Here is a 20,988-nt window from a genome sequence, read left to right as displayed (position 1 = left end):
CATGTAAAAAAATAATGATATGTTTAAAAATATAATTATATTAATAATTTTTGAAAGAATTCTTAAAGTAGTAATTAAAATAATTTAAGTAGTTAAGAGACACATGTTATAAATATTTATATGTTTCATAAATATTTTTATAATAATTCAAAGATTTTCTACCGTTTATTTTATTTTTAATTGTTTGACAATTGTATAATCTAATTAATTTAGAATTGTTTGACAATCTGTGAAAGCATCTAAGAACAATAAGCCTTAAAGAATATTATGTTTACATTTTATGTTTTTACTTTATTTTCGTATCCTACATGTATATCCTTCAAATTATTCGATAATGATGATGCTATGATAATACCACTATATATAAATAATAACTTTTAAAGCAGTAAATTTTTTTATGACGTGCCTTGTTTAAGAAGAAACCTTAGGTTAATATGATATGTTACAATAATAAAAATATATTGTATAAATCTATAATGCAAATATCTTTGACGATTAGATTAAATTATATTACCTTATAAATAGACTAGATTAATATGTAATGTAATTGAAAGTCAAGGGACAAAAAAATTGTTACATACATAAACTAAAATATCTATTGTGTACAAATGTTTATATTTAATTATAATAAAAGAAATTTACATTTCTGAAATATACTGATCTCTTATTAAGATTAGATTATTCTTCATTTTTTTTATCATTATCTATAAGTTGTTCTGCATTTGTATCTAAAGTTATTTTTCTGTAAATAGGATATTAATATGAAAATAATATTGATTTATTATAATATTTAATATCTAATTATTAATATCAACACCAACCTTTGTATAATGTCATATAAACTTTCTTTAATTGCTTCACGCACGACATCTATCGTTTCTCTTTCATTAATTGGAAGAACGTTTTCAATATATTTGATAACTTCCTCGATACATGTTTGAATTTCTTCAGTATTACTAATACTTGTGAAGCTTGACACAATATTTTCAAACATTTCTTGTTTCAATAGCTCTGCTTGTTCTGTTCCCAAGAAGGATTCTATGACTCGTGATATCAGATAGTGGATCTATTATTTATATTTTATTATATATATAATAGTTGCAAATTTAATGAATAATATTTAAAAAATAATACAAACCAAAGTTGCCAAATTACTTTTTCTAACATTTGATGATGACATAGTTATTTCGCAATTATTCGAGTTTACTACAAAAATACGTTTTTATATACAATATTAAATTCTATTTTATATCTTATAAATTTAAAAATAGGTAAATTCTGTGTATTAATATTTTACACAAAATTATTTTTACCTGTATCAGTTGCGAATTTATTTATTTCACTTTCATTCAAATTTTTCTTATAATCGGATTTATGATAAATAGGAGGTAATGCTCCTGACTTCATACTAAGATTTTTTATATCAGTAAGAAATAGCTCTTTCTGCTCTTTTTGACTAGCAAGAATGGTCTCTAACTTTATTATATCTCCCTTGTACTGTAATTCTATTTTTAACATTTCTTCCTAAAATTATACAAAATATTTAAGTATATTATAGTTTCTTATACAATATAAAAATATTTTAATTACGCTTACTTCAGATATGGGGACTTGTTTCAAAACTTTTCTAAGAGCTAATTGTTCTTCCTCTAGGATAATTAAAAAACTTAATTTTTCTGTATTATCTCGAATAAGTTTTTTTAATACCATTATTTGTTCATTATATTTTTCTTTAATACCTACAAGACATAGTTATTATATAGTGATTTATTTAAATTAATTATAAAATCTTCATCTCTAAATAATTTATTTACATTTAAGTTGTTCTTCATATGATTTCATAATTTCAGATAAATCACTTTTAATATTATAGATCATTCTTTGTAATACTGTTTCATACATATTTGTTAATGATATCGGTTGACCAAACTTCTTTTTCATCTCTTCTTTTATTTTATTTTTCAAATTTTTGATTTCACTCTTCATATGCTTACAATCAATTTTCATTCTATATAGATGGGCTTTATTAGTCCTGCAATTTATATTATCATATATAATTATTACTATTTATGTAAAATCAATAATTGAAATTATAATAGCTTCTATTCATTAGTAAAATAAAATGTTTTACTGTATTTATTAATTTGATTTAAATGAAATTATAATATTAACTTCTGTATTATAATATATATAATATAAAGTATATGATATTTTTTTTATGTACTTTTGTTTAGCATATAAGTTAAATGTTTCTTGTTGTAATTCTCCTACTCTATCATGTAAATGAGATAATTTTGTTTTATCAAATACAATAGATTCTCGTATACTTGATACGGTATAAGAATTAATAAAATGTTGTAATTGATGAAATTTAAGAATTATTGTCACATCTATATCATTCAATTTTCTTTGTTTCTCCAACTGTAATAAAATAACTATAGATGCATAAATGATCATTTTTATAATATATTTTTATTTTTCATATTATTGTTACCATAAATTCTTTTAATTCGTCAACATTTGCTTTAAGTAAATCTTTAAAGATTTTTAATTTTTTGGTATCCATTTCTACTTCTTTCTGTAACTTTTCTATTGTCTTATTTTCCTCTTTAATCTCATATTCATGTTCATAACGTTTTTCTCTCATAACAAATGCCATTTCATATAATGCTTTGTCACATCCTACAGGACATACATTCTCATCAAAATAAATATATCCCATATCTTTACTGTCAATGCTTCCTTCGTCATCTTCTTCGGAACTTGTTTCAGTCGTTGTAGTACTTGATGACTCAGCATCTGAAAAATGAAAATAATATAATTTGAAAATTAACAACATTTTTATTATATCCTATTTGTGTTTTTTAAGTAATTTATTTACCATCATGCTCTTTTGGCAATTTGTATTTTTTTTTAAATATTTTACGCAAAAAGTTTTGGAACTTATTATTTTGGATACTTGTCAAATATTCGTAAGCAATATCTTGTATTGATTCCTGCAATTTAGTAATATTTTTCTTTTTACGTTCTATTTTATTACTAGTTGCATGTATCTGTTAAAAAATTATAAGAAATGTTAAAGTGATGTTTTATACAAAAATCATTATAAAAGTAGAAAAAGAATTTTAAGTGATATGAATTTTTTACAAATATTATTGATACATATATTTTAATTACATATTTGATTACATATTTGATACAAATATTTTTGTTTATCTTAACCTTTTGTATTATAGCAGCTTCTTCTTCTAATTTTTCATCAACATTTTTTCTCAATAAAGTTTCTTTTTCTTCATATTCTCTCAATATGATATATTCTTGATGAAGTGTTAACAAATGCAAATTCATATATATACTTTCTGCAATAATGTCAAGTCTTTCTTCCTCTAATTCGTCCAATTGTTTATCAAATTCTTTGTAAGTATTTTCAATATATCGTAAAATACAATCTTGTTCATAAATTTTACGCAACATACGAGAATGTTTCATTTCACGTTCCCATCCTGTTTCAGTATGATCAGCAAAACTCAATCCTTGTAATAATTTTGGATGAACAATTGACTTGATTCTAATTTTTTTCTCAGATATATCTAGAATACTTGATTCTGGAAAACTAAGTCCCTCACTTGCATCCGTAATTTGTTTTTCTAATAATAAAACTTCATATTCCTCATCTATTAAGTCATTCGTTGAATCAGGAATTTCATATATAGATATTGATTCTTTGTAATGTTTTGCTTGTTCCGTGATTGATACATATTGTTCAAACTATGTAAAATTTTATATTAATATTCTCATTTAATTTAATTTCTAGGTATAATATTTCATAATTTTCTACATACTTGCAAATTTTCTTCAGGAAATTCAATATCATTATCAGTTATAGGTACATTAGGTAAAGATTTTATATTACTTTTTGGTATTTCTGCATGAATTTTCTTTAATGTTTTAATTAATTGCAAAACTTTTGAGTACAAAGCTTGTTTATCTGCTCTAACTTTCTTTAATCTTGTATTGAAATTATCACGTAGATAATGAAGCTACATCATTAATATATTATCATATTTGTTATTAAATAATTTATCAATAAGAATAAATGTTTTTATTATCATAAAAACACAATAAAATATTTATGATTAACTTACCCTCTTTTTGCAATCTAAATATTGCTTATATTTAATCATTGTTAAGTTTTCTATATGATCTTGTACTTCTAATTTTGGTGAATCTTTTAAATTATATACACCAATCGTTTGTTTTGCCAACTTAATAGCTGCTATATCATCTGGATGATTAATATTAGGATCCAATTCTTTTTTTGGCATCAAGTTCCACTATAAAAAATATATGATATGTAAAATAATATTTTTTATTACCTTGTAATAATATATATATTTTCACACAAATATCATAATTTTTTACAAACTTCTCTTTGACGTTCTTCCAATTTTGCTCTCCATGTTTTATATTTTTCTAACATATGAATTATTTGTGTGGTTAGCTTATGCTCTATGCCAGAAAGATTAAGACTTTTCAGAAAGCTTTCTGCATCTTTCATCTTTTGTTTTTCTTCTCCTTCAATTTCTTCTGTTGTCAATTCCTTTTTCTTTTTTCTATAAGTTAAAAATATAGTGTATTTTTTATATAAAAAAAGAATTAGTTAATGCATCTGTTTACATAATCAAAAGATGATGCATATACACGCACAGTACGTTTCTTTATATAAATACTATTTATTAAAATATACATTTTAATAAATAATGAAATAAATAGTAAAATTACATCATTGATTTTTTACTTCTTTCAATGCAATTTATGACTTCTGCATAAATACTTTCAAAATTACTATCCAGTTTATGTTCTCGTATCGAATGTACCATTGTATCTGGTTTTCTAAATTTATAATAAAACAATTAGTAATATATATTCTTTTTATAAGATATGATAAGAGTAATGATTCTTAAAGATGTAAATATATATTCTTACAGTATTCTAGAAACAGCAAAAGGTATACAAGTAATAGGTTCAATAAAGTGATCCATTAGCTTTTTTAAGGCAAGTGTACTCTTTTCAGCTTGAAATGCTTTTTTTCTGTGTACTAAATCCATTTTCATTTCCAATTGCTTATTCAAATCTTCAGTGATTCGTGGATCTAATTCAAAATTTTCATGTGGAATTTGCTGTGACTTTAATAGACTTCGATTCCTATATTCCATTGGAATAAAAGAGATTATTTTTTTCATTTTTATTTAAATTGTAAACAATGATATTACATACCTATCTACTATTTTCGAATATTTTGCAGTTAATTCATGTAATATCTGAAGAGTTTTTTCTTTTTTCTCTTTCGCTAAAGCTAAAACTTTGTCATGCTCAGTTTTTACAATAAAATTTTCCAGAGTAGGATATTCGGGTTCTTCTATATCTTCCACACCATGTATATCATCCAACTGTTTTTGAAAGTTTATAAGTAAACAATTCATTTATATACTATATTGGAATAAATTTACATCAAAACTTTACCGATCGTACAGGTACGCTTGGTTGCGGTATATCTATTATTTCATCTGCTGTATCATCATTGATTCTATAAGAAAAAAGATTTCCATCGTGTCCGCACGTAAGAAGCATTGTATGATCATAACTAAGTAACATTTTTGGTATGTATCCGTTGTAATTGTCATGCATAGGTAAAATCCAATAATCTGAAAGATCTGTATGATCTTTTGGATTAATTTTACAAACTCTGATTTCACCACATTCCATGCCCAAAAACAAATATTTTCCCTGTTTACTACAGTGAAGGGAAGATCATGCTGATGTATTTACTTTCATGTTTATGCTAATTTTTATTATAACAAATTTCTATTATTTATGTAACCTACTATGAAAGACAACTTCTTATTTCTGTATCATCTCCATCACAGATTATAGTAGATTTAATTGGTTCCGGTCCTATAACATTGTTTTTTTCTGGTAATGGATATTCATACATATACCCTGCATCAAAACCAGCCATTGATAACCATACTGTTTCTTGATTGGTATATTGAATCATTAAAACTTTGTTTGGTATTTCTGGAATGTAAATTTCTGGAAGAGGTGGATCTTCTTCAGAGTCCACTATAAAAATGAAACAAGTTAATAATATGCCTTTTTTAAGAATATCAAATTAATGCGTAAAATTAGTTACTTAAAAAAGTTTCTTCATCAATTTCAATGCCAGGATTTGCTTCTTTTATTTTTTCCATTTCTTCGATTTTCTTTGCTATTTTTATCATCTTTTTATTTTCAATCGCTTTCTTGAGTATATCTATTCTTAAAGCTGATTTTACAGAATGAAACTTAAATAGAGCAGGCTTACAAAGTGTAAGTTCATAACTGATTTTAACATATGATTGCGGTGATTGTGGTAATTGAACTTCTCCCCAATCCCCCCTCATACATCCAAACAATAATGTTGATTCCTAAAAAAATTATACTTATATAAAATTATATATATAACAAAAAAAATACTAAATGTGATTAAAGAAAAATATTAATATTAACATGTTCAGGTTTCCACATCATACAAGTTATCCCTGAAGGCATTTTAATATAACCAATTGGCTGAAGAGTAGGATAGGTAGAAGTAGTACAAATATTAAATACAAATATAGTAGAATCATCACTACCTGTTACTAATAAACTGAAAAAATAGACATCTCCATTATTTCTCTTCATTATAATTAATTAATGAAAATTATAAATGTATTGTGTAATATTTTATTGTACCTGTATGATGGATTCACTGACATTACATTAATAGATTGTGAATGTGGTTTCAAAACTTGAACTAATTTAGTGAAGTTTTCTTTTATATTATTATGTTCATTAGCAGCTAATACTGCTACAATAACCATACGAATAACACCACTATCAAAAGCACATATAAGTGCAGATCCAGTTGCATCGATCTAAAAAGTAAAAATCAATAAGAAAGAACTCATTTTTACTTAAAAGTAGATAATAAAATTATGAATTATTTATTTATTTTATATTACAATAAATAAAAGATAACTTACTTTACACGGAAGCCATATAACTTGTTTACCAGAATCACGAAAATGATAAATAAGAATTAATTTCTTTTCTGCATAATTATAAATATGTAAATGACCATCTATACCGATAGTTGCAACAAATGGTCCCCATTGTGCAACATCCATATCACTTATAGCTCCTGCATGACAAGTAAATATCTTTTTTGATACTTCTGGTTCTTTAAAAGTATTTAAGTCTATTAACCATAAACCACCATTGCCATCCTGTATATTTTTTATATAAAAATAAAATTTTTCCTTTATATATAAAACAATTTCTACGTGATAATATAAAATTCTTGAGAGAGAGAGAGAGAGAGAGAGAGGGGGGGGAGAGAGAGAGAGAGAGAGAGAGAATAAATAGTTTACCTGAGCATACCAAAAAGTATTGTCAGGATCATTGGGCTCTTGTTTTTGTATGCCCATTAGCATTGCATTTTTTTTTAAATTTTTGCTGTCATTCTCAGTGATGCAGAACTCGTAAATTGGTTGTATTTCAAGGAATGGATTTTCTGGTTCTGGATTTGCCAAATCTATAGTTTCATAAAACCAAACGCGTATAAAACCATCCATTCCTATAAATATAAACAACAAATTTAATTGAATTATACTAAAATAATGTAATTGATTATTATATAATGGAATTTTTATCTACCAACAGTGAAGAGCTCTGCATTGATATATTCAAATTGTACAATAGGCTTTGTATGACAAAATTCTTTATTTTTTCTAGAAATTTCAAATTTAATCAAGTCTTCATCCCATAATAAAATATTACCCCATTCACAACCTGATATTACCTATAACTTAAAAAATAAAGTGACAATACTGAAACAATATAAACACAACAATGTAAATATTATAATTATACCTTTTTATCAGGCATTTGATAAGCTCCAATAATGTCTGAAATTTCAGTTCTTCCAAACCTACCAGATCCACCTTTAAGTTTAAGACCAGTAAAAGTTTGAGCCATTCTCCAAAATTTAATATGTCCTGAACCACATGAAATTAAACTGCCAGGTACAAATGTAGAAAACATTACATTAAAAACACTCTGAGAGTGGGATTTACATTGTAATAAAATCTTGGACTCTTCCCATTTCCAAATTGTAATAAAATAATCTGGATCTCCTCCTTGAGAAACTAATAATAATCCATCTGAACTAAAGTGTAATGAAAATTTAAAATCTGTTAAATATTTGAATCTTTTAATTGAATTATTAAATATAAAAATACACATGATGAATATATATATTTTTTTTTATCACTGTTACCTATAATGTAGATGAGAATATTGTCTTTTCGTACCACCAAAAAGGCATGTTATAATTTCCATACTTGGCCAATTATAAATAATTATTGGAGGATCAATTCCATTTTCACCGATAGCAATATGATTAAATATTGGATTTTTCTGCATAATCAAAAGTAAATTAAATTTTCTAGTTCTCACACAAGATTTGAATTAAAAGCGATACATACAATTATATGTCCAATTCCACCTCCTGTGGCACTACGCCTAAACCATATTCTTTTTGTAATTACATCTAAAAAGTGGATTATATTACCAGAAGCAAAAATAATTGTATTTGGATCGGCAACACAAAAATTAAAATACTTCTGACAATCATATGAAAAAGAATAACTATTGATCAGAGTTAAGGAATTAGGAAAATAAATACAGGATAAATCAAAGATATAGTTTGAAGTTTCATGAAAGGATACTCAAATTCTAAAATATTTATAGGTACTGTTCCATTTTTTACACGAAATGGCTTTGAAATATGTGTTTCCACATCGTAATATTTTTGCACATTTTCTTTAGATATTGTTTCATCATTATTTTCTTGATCTTTTGGAAAGTTTTCTAACGCATCGATCTCATCATCCGTATCGATCATCATGATTTTTAATAAATCTTTCTTTCATAAATCTTTTATTTAAACGAATCTGTGATAAAGAACACTTTCGTGATTCTAAATAATTATGGGTAACCATGTTAACGCTTGCTATTCCTAACACATTGAAGTTTGAATATATTATATATAATCTGAGAAATTAATGTTTTATGATTTTTTTTTCTTTTTTTTTTTTTCATATGGATAAAGAGAAGATAGAAATTCAGAATTTAATTTATTTCATTAAATATCAGAGTCTATATTTTGAAAATGTTATCATTAATTTTAAATATTGAAAGTTTGCGGTCAAGTTTCGAACCAATCGTGCCCACCCACGCGATGTTTTACCTAACCTATTCGAATGAGAAAAGGTAATCCTTTCTAACTAAATGTAAAAATATTTTCTTAATTCCCGTTAAAATCTAATTTAAAGTGTGTACACACTTTAAATAACTTTACATTATTTTCTATTGTATTACAATCTGTAATCACTGTGCTATAAGTAAATTATAACTTTATGAAATAAAGACGATAAGAATTGAATTTATATATATATATATTGAGATTGAATTTTTATTTGAGAGAATTGGAATTATTTGAATCACATCCTATGCTCTAATGATAATTTTGAATTAAGAAGAAGAAAGATTACTAAAAAATAATTGTTTCCGATTTTTCTAACTAATTTAAAAAATTTTCTAATTTCAAGAATATTACGAGCTTCTTAATCTTTTAATCTTTGTACCTTTTAATTTTCTAATCTTCGAACTTCTTAATTTTCTTTAAAAAGTTAACACATTTATTATAATTAATCATATCTTGAAATAAAGTTAAATGAAAATTTAATTTAAACAATCTTTGATTGTGAAAATATGTAAAAGTTGATTAAAGGAATGTCATAATATAAAAATTCCGTTCGAATATCATATCGATTGAGATATACATATATGTATATGTAACAGACTCAATAGCGTTCAATATCTTTTGAAGGAAAGCACGAAAAATCGATAATATTACAAGATCTATTAATCTAATCGAAAAGTGGAAAAGAACCGTTTCACATTTTATCTAATTGAAAGATTTTATGTTCTCCTATATAAAAATTTAAACCAGCATATATTCAACATAGTTGATTTTAAATCGATAATTGCGAGATCTTTTTTTCTTATGTATATTTTATTATCCTTTTCGTAACTCACGTATATCATGAATTAAAAACATGAATAAATTTATGTTTCTGTAAACATCATTTTCAAATGATCCATAACTTGATATATTCCGTAATTTATATTGGAAATTAGATTTGAATCTTTTGATATGATCGAGTGATTGGAAGAAATTAAACATTCATTCTAATTATTTATATAAGATATGTATAGCATTATAGTCAACTTTATTAATTATTAATAATATAACATGTTTAAAAATTGATTGAGACAGTTACGATATTTATATAGGTGGTCACGTATATATTTATATGGGTGGTCACGTGTCTAAATTATTGAAAACACGATTTGTTGAAATTTCGCGCGAAAAATCATAACGTAATGCATAGAATTCACCAATGAAAAAGCAACAGAGATCTTTATAAGATATTAACGAGTGTTGATTGGTTATATTATACCTTGTTCTGTTAAATATATTCTTTCTTCTTTTGTTATTATAAATCACCATCCTCATATTTAATGTAGGATGTATATCATGTATAATATAATATTTAAGCATATATCACCGTCGATTTCAAGGGACGCTACTATACGAACGAGTTCTTATTTTTAAAGATTTTTTACCTGGTAAAAATGGGTTCATCGCACTTTTCGTACAAATTATTTTTAAAAAGATAATATTTTTGACAATTTTTTTTCGAAGAAAATAAAACTTTTAAAAATTTGAAAATGCCATCGTTTAAACTTTCATCTTTAAAATGAGATCTTGTTTGTTAAAATCGGTCAAGAATTATGTTTAGATTTATTACTGATGTAAACTATTATAAAATCAAGAGCAATAAACAGATATAACGGTCATAAATCACGATCAGTTGATTGGTCAATTTAAAACGATAAGGTTACGCAGAAAATATTCAATGTGAAGTAAATTGTTAAAAATCTATCTGATAAGAACAATTTGACCAACCACAATGTTATTAAATTGCTGCTCTTGACAACATATTATTTAATGTTATTAATTCAACTAATTTTATCATTCTCAATTAAATTTACAATGCACATCTATCATCCATTTTCAAATTGAAGTTTGTGAAGTTGTGTGTATGTACAATGTGTTTTATTTTTGGATAGATAACTACACAAAATTAAATTTTGTCGGTATTTATTGTAGTCTGATTAAAAAGAAAAAAAATATTACCTATACAAGTTATTAATGCGAAAAATTAAGAATGTGTAACGATTTCTTACCGGAATCCGTAAATGCATTTTTGGACGATGTTGAAACTACTACATGTTTACCGATACTCATAATCATCGTATTTTGCACCTTACAATTTATATTCAATCACATTACTGATGTTGGATGTGTACTTTCTCAAACTCTACAAGAAAGATCGGATGACAAAGAATTTGATTCTGCCAGACGGGCTAATTTAATAAATACATTAAAAGGTCTATCATATATCATTTTAACTGGAATTATGTGTATATTTTTTTTATAATTAATTTTTTTAATAATATTTTTTTATGATTTTGAGAATCTTTTACAAATAATTTACATTAATATACAAAGAATATATATATAACATATTTTTGAATATGTATATTATTTGTAAATCATTATTTTAGAGAGAAACAAATTCATAAATTTAATATTTTTTTATATTTTTAGAGATGCTATATAAATTCATATTTAAAAAACATACAGAATCAAATTTAAAGTCCAGTTCGAATTCATTTTATAAAAGAAATAATAAAACGGATCATTTTTAAAAAGAAGAATTGGATTATTGAGATCAAGATGTTATAAAAATTACATTATACATATTCAATGGTATAATTGGTAAATTTTTCATAATTTCATAATATAGAAAATACGCAAAAAAAATTTTTTTATAATTTTGAACAATGCATGAATTAATTTACAAAGTATATTAAAAGTAATATATATAAACGTTAAGAGATTAATTTGCAAAGAGATCATGTAAAGGAGTTTGAAATGATTATAAAAAATATATTTTGAATGAGGAACGTATATTTTTCTTTACATTTAACGCAAGAAAAAACATATCCAATTATTTTTGATATTTCACATCATAAGAGATGTCATATTAATGCATTTTGTTAATTGGTTGCAACTTTCAAAGTTGACTGACACATTTAATAAATTGTTGTTAAATATTTATTTAATAATCATATTCATACGAATAGCAGGTGCATTATTGCACATTGAATTAAAAAGCTACAAGGGAAATGCCACCATTTTACAATAATCTATTTGAAAAGTAGTACTTCAATAATTTTGTAATCTGTACATGTATATATTGAAGTTGTTGTTATACAGCATATGTATTAGTATTTACAATTAATTATACAGGATTATTTGTGCAAGCATAGTTTTATCATTTCTTTAATGTTTTTATAGTTTCTTTATTACATAAATATTTTTTGTTTATTATATGAAAGTAATCATTGGAGAAACACAATAACATAGATTTTGATATGCTATAAACATATGCTTTATTCTTCAGTCAATATTTTATATCAGAGATTTAATTAATTATAAATGAATAAAAGAATATTAATAAAAGATCTATTGGTGCATGATTTTGAATATAATTAAAACAATTTTAAATTAATATTATAAATGAAAAAAAATCTTAATTTGTGCTCATAAATTTTTGATGATGTGATTTCGATCATTTTTATATTTGAATACCTTGATTTTCATGCGCATTAAATTATAGACATAGATAATATTTCTGATTTATATATTTTATCATTATGTCAGTTTTGAATGAATACAGTAAAACGATTCATATCACTCTATAGAAGGCATCCTTTTATCAACCAGAGTCTTAGTAGTTGTAATTTTTTATATTCTGATTAGCCTTTTCTTGTTGTACTATGTGATTAGATAATTGATATCAGGAAATTAGCAAGAGACAAAAGTATTTTCTTACTTTCATATTTCCATTTGTTAGATTAGAAAACTGTGTATTCAGTCATTAGAGTGTACGAAAGTTTTTACATTATCAATACCCTGAGTACATGATTATTGTATGATAACTGAGCATTTGTTAAATAAAGTACTCCATAAGTTTTGTCTGTTGTAGTCTATACTTGTAATCAATGAGTTTCTGATGTTGGTATATATTATAAAAAAACATTTTTTTCATTAAAATCGTTTCATTAATTCCTGTTTGATATTTATTTTCTTTTTTCTTCTCAGCTAATTCTGTTTATATTCTCTAACCAAATACATATCAAACCATTTATTTTTATTTATTTATTTTTTCTTTTTACGCGTAGAGATATAAAGAATTCGTACTCTCATTTAAAGTAAATATCCTTCACATTTGTTTCATCATCTCGTTTTTTTCTTTCTTTTTTCTTTTTTTCCACATTCTTGTCATTCATCACATAAAGGTATTATCGATGTTAGATAAATTTTTTCTATTAGTTGCCGATCCGGCACAATTAACACCTTCATCTTCAAATGTAACCATTTTTTCTCGACTTCTTGTTGTAGTATTGGAAGCATCCAATAGACGTCCTTGATTTGTTACCGATGTATTGGTTGTAAGGCCAGAAGCTGGTGGTGTTATTACGGAAGAAGGTCGTAAAGCTGATGTGGGAGGTAAAGGTGCTACCGCGATATCGGTAACTACAGTAGCAGCTAAATTAAACTCGCTAACACTTCTCGGTACAAAATATTCGAAATGTAGAGAACTTTCTTGTTGACGATGTTGATGATGATGTTGATGATGATATTGAGGCGATAAACAGCTACGTCTCGTTGAATGACCACGTTGAAATATCTGAGATGTTGACATATTTTTTTCTGTAGATGTCTTTTTGCGTGGCAAAGAATGATGACCTGGTGACAATTTCATGGCAGTACTCGACGAGTGGGCCAGGAGTTTCCCGTCACTAGGGATCCTGGCCTGATGTTGTCAGGATGACGGCACCGTGGACATGGCGATCGCTTCTTCTTCTTGTTCTGACAATCTTGAATCACTGGTACCTCCTCCATCGTCAAGTTCGGTTTTGATTCCAGGTGTGGCCCCTATTACGAACAAGGACAGTAGAAAATAAATTGAGCAATATACATGTTGAATAGATGATAGTGGGGTAACACACAACAGCTGTATTTATTCAGATTGTTACTAGCCCAGTAGACAGCACAGGATATCCTGAAGATATTTCCATTTTCGAAACATTTGAAATATTTTCATCGATTGTTAGTGATCACAGGGCTCCTCAAATAAATTTATTATTTATTGACAAATACAAAATACGACAAATACTTTCTACCGATATCGTAAACATATTAATGGATATCCGATATCTTGTTATCGATTTTACACGAGATTTTATACGATGATTTTAATAACAATTTCGTTTAAAGGGCTTCATCAATTTTATTTTTTCAACGAATTTAGGCATTTCATTTATATAAAGTAACACGTTAGTTTACAATTGGTACGAAACGATGCTATTTCGTATTGGCTAATTAAAAACGTTTTGCTCTTTCATGGGAGCCGAACGTTATAGACGAAAATTCATTTCAAAAGGTCTCTCTACTCGTTCCCCATTGAATCTGCCTTCGTCAGGGATACCTGTACCACCAATAGGGCCGACCACCACACCCGATGACATGCCACAGGTTCTACCGAAGACCCTGACCACGCGTACCACCTCCTCCTGGACGAGGTTGAAGCACATGGCTATCAGGCCCATTCCAGCAAGTATATACAACGAGCAGGCACACAGGCTGAGTTCTTCCAATGTAGTCGATGGTGCATTATGTCCAGTCGGCATCAAATCTCCGAATCCGATGGTTCCGAGACTCGTGAAGCAGAAGTATCCACCTTCTAGAAGACTCCAACCCTCCAGACGATTGAACATCACTGCACCGCCGCATATATATAGTAGCATTATTACCAGGCACAAACTAATCGGTATTCTCACAGAATATGTTTCCATCATATACGCGGGTGATGAAGTCGAGGATGGCGACAACGAGCATGGTTGCAAATGACGTTTACCATTCCCTGCCATTGTATCCTGATAATATAAACATTTCCATGTATATGAATTTCGAAAAGAACACTGATCACCATTAAGTACTACCTAAATTTTACCTGAAGTGCGGTCGTTGAACTAGTAGTAGCATGTAAGAGGCCTTCGCTACCACAGTCGAGTAAAATGGCACTGTTCGTACCTCGTGTCCCAAGATCATCGCAGGAACTATCGCGACTAGTTGAATAATAATTCCCCGTCTTTGTTTCTATATGATTATCATAACGGTAGGACTTGCTTGTGATACCACCGACCGGTGGCGGAGGCGGTGGTGGTTGTTGTTTTTTAATGCAGTTTCGTGGAATGCACATGCGACCGTACAAACGTCGAAAACTTCTAGCAAGAACGTCACCTACTGTGCTTAGATAAACCAACATAAGAGGTATACCAGCTAGAGCGTAGATTATGGTAATTAGACGACCCCAGACTGTACGTGGAGTTACATTACCGTATCCTAGAAACCAAAATAGTTAATTATATATTAGACTGTTTCTTTCTCATAATGATACTTTATACTATTTTTATGAAAAACATTATACCTATGGTAGTAATGAGCGTTAGGGAATAAAGCAAACTGCCACTGAACGTCCATCGTCGTTTATCCACTTCGGTATCTCGCGCTTGATGAGTTGGTGGTACCGATTCATAAGGTGTTGACGTACGCTTTAAATCACGCGAAAGATTTTCTTGAAACTCAAGAATTTCTTTCGTCGCCAGTCGCGTCCAATTTTCCTTGTAAAGAATATTCAAATCTTCGGTTATACTCCAAAGTCTTTCGACTGTCCTTTCCCTTAACTCAGTGGCAACATTTTCGTCTTCCAATGTTGAAAGACTGTAAGATCCTTCCTCGTTCTTTGCAACTTTCGATGATGCGTCTATCAAAGACTCCTACAGAGAACACAATGATATTACTGAATATTATTAAAAGGTCCTTATTTCTTTTATCTCTTAGATCGAAATACTTTTTGATCTTTTGCTTTATTTTTCTTACCGATTTAAGGCCACCCTCTAACGCCATAAAAGCGAAAGCACCAAGTAGGGTGTAACCAAGAACAAGAACGCAGACACCAAGACTGGCTAATAATCCTGGTGTGTTCGTTGAAGTGGACGTGCTGCAGCTACAGCAACAACAAAGCAATTCAGCACCTCGTACCGAACTGTTGATTCTTAGGGAATCGGTGTTCCCCCCATTTCGTCCGGGACAACATCTCGGTGCCCTTTGGTAATAGTCGCCGGTGTTTTGCATCATTATGCCGCCTAATTGCACCACCACCACCACCACCACCACCACCACCACTGCCGCCGCAGCTGCAGATGCAGCGATCGACGCCGCAGCTGCAGCCGCAAGCGGTAACGTCCTATCGTTGTTCTACCGTTCCTTTGGTGTCGCCGTTTTCATCCATCTGGTGAGATGCCCGACCTGTCATAGTGAGGGATTGTTTGATTGCTGCTCACGGCTTATTTCAAACCAATCAAGTTTCGAAAATGATTAATGACCCTTTAGTTTCGACGCTAATTCAGGATTGGACATAGGTTTATATATACATATATACGCGAATATATCCATCTTACACCAGAAATTAACACGATTGTAATATATATATATATCTAGGCTACGGATTGGTTATGCATAATTGAAAATTTTATCGAACACTTGACATATACTCGTTTCTCTCAGATTGGAATAAACCACGGAAACAGGAATTTTGCTGCGATTTTAATGAAATCTATTTAATAAATGAAGAAAAATAAGATTGGAATTTGAGAGAATCTCTGTCCTATTTATATTGGTAAATATTCTGATATCAATACTATATCAACCTTAATGCTGTAAGAATCAACACGTACCTGGTTATTTATGATGAGAAAAATTCATATGATATCGTAAATTATACTTGCATATTTTTCGAATTATCTTAAAGTTTACGATCGGTAAATTATAGAAAAATTCAAAGTTACTCATTCAGAAAGATAAATCATCGTTCGTCTTTATTGAGAAGTTATATCGGTCTTTATCTTTTTTTATTCTTCCGCATTTTTTCTTTTTTCTTTTCCTTCCTTTTTCTTTTTTTTCTTTTTTTTTTTTTTAAAGAAAAATCACGCGGATGAAGTCGACCCGTTTCTTGTTTAATGTAATTAGCACAGATACAAACGAGACCGTCACGATATAATTCGTATATGAGTGTGCAAGTGCAACCGTGGTAATAGATTCGTGCTATACATGAGTCGTTGAGTTTCAAGTTCCGTGAAAAGAAAATAGTTCAAGGGAAAGATGGAACGTGAAAAAAACGGGTGAGGAAAAAAGAGAGAAATACTGAAAGGGAAATACTGAGAACGTCACACTATGTTTGATACGTCAAAGCGATTTTATCCACGTCTACTACGAGTTATTTACATTTTTATTTGTTTTACTTTGGAATAATTTAGACATTCTTTCGAATATCCATAAAGAACTAAATTAATTGATTAATTGAATTAAATTAATATCAGATATTATATATATATATATATATATATATATATATATATACCTAATTAACACTGAATATTTGAAATTTTCAAATTATTTATCTCCCTTTTTACGAGATACAAATAAATATCTAAAAAACTATATTTATTGGAAGAGGTTAAGGTACGAGGCAGACGTTAAATATCGATCGAAGATTATAGACCGAGTGGAAACGTATGCGTTGAAGGTGGTGTCAGAAGTCAAAGCAGTGGCAAGTGGCAAATGCAAGACGTGTCTGGGTGAATATCAAAGATGTAAGTGATGTTTGAATAATAAGAAATTATTTGATAAAGAAACTAATCGTATACTCATGAAGGACTTCTATTTGATCATACAATTAAAGAATTTTGAAACAATGAAAAATGAAAATTATGTTTGTCAGGATAAAAAAAAAAAAGAAAAATTGTTTATGTAGATTACAACATTGGAGTTAGGATTTTCAATACTTATGAACGTGTATTCTAGGATAAAATTGCTAGAGAAGTATATATATATGCATATAGATGTATATATACATATGTATATATACATATATATGTATATACACACATATACATATATAACGTAAAGCTTGGTAACTTCCTTCGCACCTTATCAGAGATCGCTTTCCCTTCTCTATCGTATCGGTTTTCGACTTCCTACGGCCGTGTCGTCGAGCATATCGGCTCACCGAAGTGGAAGAAACTTTTTCCTCTTGCTCGTAGCGAACATGAAACTTTATGAAACGTGTCCTATCTTCTGTGGAGGGATTCACGTGACATCCTTGGCTTCTCGACTGCTATTTCGTCTCTATCGACGTTTTCTGGGCGATGCATTTGAAAATAATAACCACACTCCGTTCCACTTTCTTCTCAACGTATTAATTTACGAACAATTTTTTTGCATTTTGCTTGAAAATTTGATTGTAGAGAGTAGAAAAAAGAGAAAGAAAGAAAGATAGATAAAAAAATTAATGAGATATATCGGTTCTTAGATGTTCGTTAATTAAACATTTCTTTTGTCTACGTTGTACTATATCACTGTTGTAATATATCACACGCGTGATGAAAAATCTCTTGGTTAGGTATACACGAGGTAGTATATGTAATTTCATTGAAAATGTCATTCGACGACGTATATTTTGTGCATTTCTATATCTACGTATATTAGTCAATTTTCTATATCTACGTATGTTAGTCAATTTTCTCCATTTTATAATAATAATGATAATGATAATAATAATACTGATTTTTTAATTGATAATAGATAAATTAATTATATGTATATATAGGCAATTTATTTTGTTTTTCTGTTAGACAGCAAACTCAAGGCCTATCTTCGGATGTTGTTCACTTTCTTCCGATTATGTCGACAATAGTCGTCGTCGAAACATCAAACCTTAACTTAAAGGAATTCCTTCGTAGTACACATCCAAAATTACACATTAGATCCGTTAAAGTTGCCGTTTAATAATATTCAAACAATCGCGTTGGTGCAATGTCTTTGTCATTAATTCTCATTATCGAATTTTCGATACAAAAAATGAATTTTTCTCTCGTGAATTTACGGAAGTCACCGTTTTAAGACGTGGCGTCTTATTTCCTACGTAGAAAGATTTATTTAACGTTCCGGAATCTAATACGACGCGCGACGAGCCAAACGGCAAAAGGTGAGGTAACATTGCACGATGTATCGAACACGTTTAGAACACCAGAAACCGTATTCGTTGTTAATTGGGGAAACGAACGATTAGGCCCAACGTATATTTGACGTATATTGAAATTTGACTATGGTAATTCCTTTTAGAAATACTTGATAGTCCGTCAAACAATTATGATCTTTCTTATTTATCTTCGTGTTTGTTGGAAAAGATATTGTGAGTTCCATAAAAGAAGAAATAAGTAAACTCAATTCAATTCAACTCAACTCAACTCAATTCAATTCAATTCAACTCAACTCAATTCAACTCAACTCAAGTCAAGTCTTAGTCGAGTCAAAAGTCTTAGTCGAGTCAAGTCGACGAGGAATATCGAACACTTCTTCCTCGAGTCTTTCACGATTACCTAGGCAACAACACTGAACTCGCTTCAGGTGGTCCGCAATCGAATTTTTCTTTCTCCGGTTTAATTCGTCTACCTCGTCGAAAAGAATTTCGACGTGGCTATCGAATAACGTTCAGATATAACGTGAACCACTGGATACGTTAATATTCGTACAATTCTGTAACGATGATCACGCGTACAGAAAGAATCTTCGGAGAGTTCGTCGTAGGATCTCCTCTCGATGGTAAAGCATCACAGAGACAAGACGAGTAAAAGCAGATACGTGACACGGTTCGAGATGTGATCGGGAGAGAATAAGAGAGTGAGTGAGAGAATATGTGTAAGAGAGAGACAAACGGACAGACAGAGAGAGAGAGAGAGAGAGAAAGAGAGAGAGAGAGAGGGAAAGAGTGATAGAGAGAGAGAGAGAGAGAGAGAGAGATAGGTAGATAGGTAGGTAGAGAGAGAGAGAGAGAGAGATCGTACGAATCAACGGAGCTCGACTACGAAGAGCGTCGCCGGCACGGACGCACCCCATCGACGCTGCAGGGCGCAAGATCCGCGTTTTGTTGAGGCGCATGTGCGCCAGCCCGTGAGTAGAGCCGCATAAAGGAGCGGCGCACCTCCATTTTCCTCTTTCTTCCCCCCTCTCTCTCTCTCTTTCTCTCTCTCTCTTTTTTTCTCTCTTTTTCTATCTTTCTTCCCTTCTCTCTCTCTCTCTCTCTCTCACATTCTTTCGTTCTCGTTCTCTCTCGTTCACCTCTTGCCACCCACCCTATTTCTATCCCTAAATCATCCTCTCTTCTTTTCCAACGGACGATCACTGAGAAAAGCTCAGGCTCTACGTCGATGCCCAAATCTTCTTCGTGTCGATCGTTCAAACGACGATCCTACAAACCTTCGCTTAAACTCCAGGTGTTTCATCCTAGCTATCCCATCGGGACGATAATAAAGAATCGACTTTCCGCGAGTATATTACGCTTTTCTTACTTTAATACACCCTGTTTTCTTCGATAACAACTTTTCCTTGAAAGAACCTTTCTTCCTCGACATAGTACTTGTACATATACATGAAGTTAACGTTACTACTACTACTACTACTACTATTATTATTACTACTACTACTACTATTATTATTATTATTATTACTACTACTACTACTACTATTATTATTACTACTATTACAGCTACTACTACTACTATTACTACTCTATCATCGTCACT

The 20,988-nt window shown here is 29.2% G+C and overlaps 3 protein-coding genes across 6 annotated transcripts; 1 reads left to right on the top strand and 2 right to left on the bottom strand.

The window, feature by feature from the left end:
- Positions 1 to 169: 169 nt before the first annotated feature.
- On the bottom strand, positions 170 to 8,986 carry LOC118447587 (cilia- and flagella-associated protein 44). The gene is made up of 28 exons (XM_035879691.2): positions 8,811 to 8,986; positions 8,568 to 8,730; positions 8,360 to 8,499; positions 7,954 to 8,248; positions 7,738 to 7,882; positions 7,452 to 7,657; positions 7,065 to 7,307; positions 6,775 to 6,956; positions 6,550 to 6,688; positions 6,194 to 6,467; positions 5,886 to 6,123; positions 5,524 to 5,794; positions 5,278 to 5,450; positions 4,987 to 5,205; positions 4,783 to 4,893; positions 4,427 to 4,613; positions 4,146 to 4,334; positions 3,843 to 4,040; positions 3,223 to 3,768; positions 2,882 to 3,053; positions 2,495 to 2,799; positions 2,225 to 2,421; positions 1,815 to 2,032; positions 1,597 to 1,739; positions 1,314 to 1,524; positions 1,139 to 1,206; positions 822 to 1,066; positions 170 to 742 (listed from the first exon to the last, which is right to left on the bottom strand). The coding sequence occupies exons 1-28, from the start codon at positions 8,984 to 8,986 to the stop codon at positions 679 to 681; spliced, it is 5,718 nt and encodes a 1,905-aa protein (XP_035735584.2). The 3' UTR covers positions 170 to 678.
- A 2,208-nt stretch (positions 8,987 to 11,194) lies between these two features.
- LOC118447734 (uncharacterized) lies at positions 11,195 to 12,422 on the top strand. The gene is made up of 3 exons (XM_085659454.1): positions 11,195 to 11,601; positions 12,111 to 12,141; positions 12,251 to 12,422. Exons 1-3 carry the CDS (start codon positions 11,379 to 11,381, stop codon positions 12,420 to 12,422), a joined length of 426 nt encoding a protein of 141 aa, XP_085515580.1. The 5' UTR covers positions 11,195 to 11,378.
- A 1,472-nt stretch (positions 12,423 to 13,894) lies between these two features.
- On the bottom strand, positions 13,895 to 20,970 carry LOC118447664 (TWiK family of potassium channels protein 18). 4 transcript variants are annotated; one of them, XM_035879872.2, is made up of 6 exons: positions 18,334 to 20,970; positions 16,226 to 16,654; positions 15,774 to 16,122; positions 15,297 to 15,688; positions 14,848 to 15,219; positions 13,895 to 14,218 (listed from the first exon to the last, which is right to left on the bottom strand). In XM_035879872.2, exons 2-6 carry the CDS (start codon positions 16,481 to 16,483, stop codon positions 14,042 to 14,044), a joined length of 1,548 nt encoding a protein of 515 aa, XP_035735765.2. In that variant the 5' UTR covers positions 16,484 to 16,654; positions 18,334 to 20,970; the 3' UTR covers positions 13,895 to 14,041. The 4 variants fall into 4 exon arrangements, with proteins under 4 accessions (XP_035735765.2, XP_035735764.2, XP_035735763.2 ...); XM_035879871.2 differs by having other exon boundaries at positions 13,958 to 14,218; positions 14,772 to 15,219; positions 16,226 to 16,691; XM_035879870.2 differs by having other exon boundaries at positions 13,958 to 14,218; positions 14,772 to 15,219.
- Positions 20,971 to 20,988: the final 18 nt, after the last annotated feature.

The sequence above is a fragment of the Vespa mandarinia genome, chromosome 1, assembly GCF_050613455.1.
Source record: "Vespa mandarinia isolate Hongniang chromosome 1, ASM5061345v1, whole genome shotgun sequence".
NCBI classification, from domain to species: Eukaryota; Metazoa; Arthropoda; class Insecta; order Hymenoptera; family Vespidae; genus Vespa; species Vespa mandarinia.
This window is presented reverse-complemented; position numbering and strand designations above follow the sequence as displayed.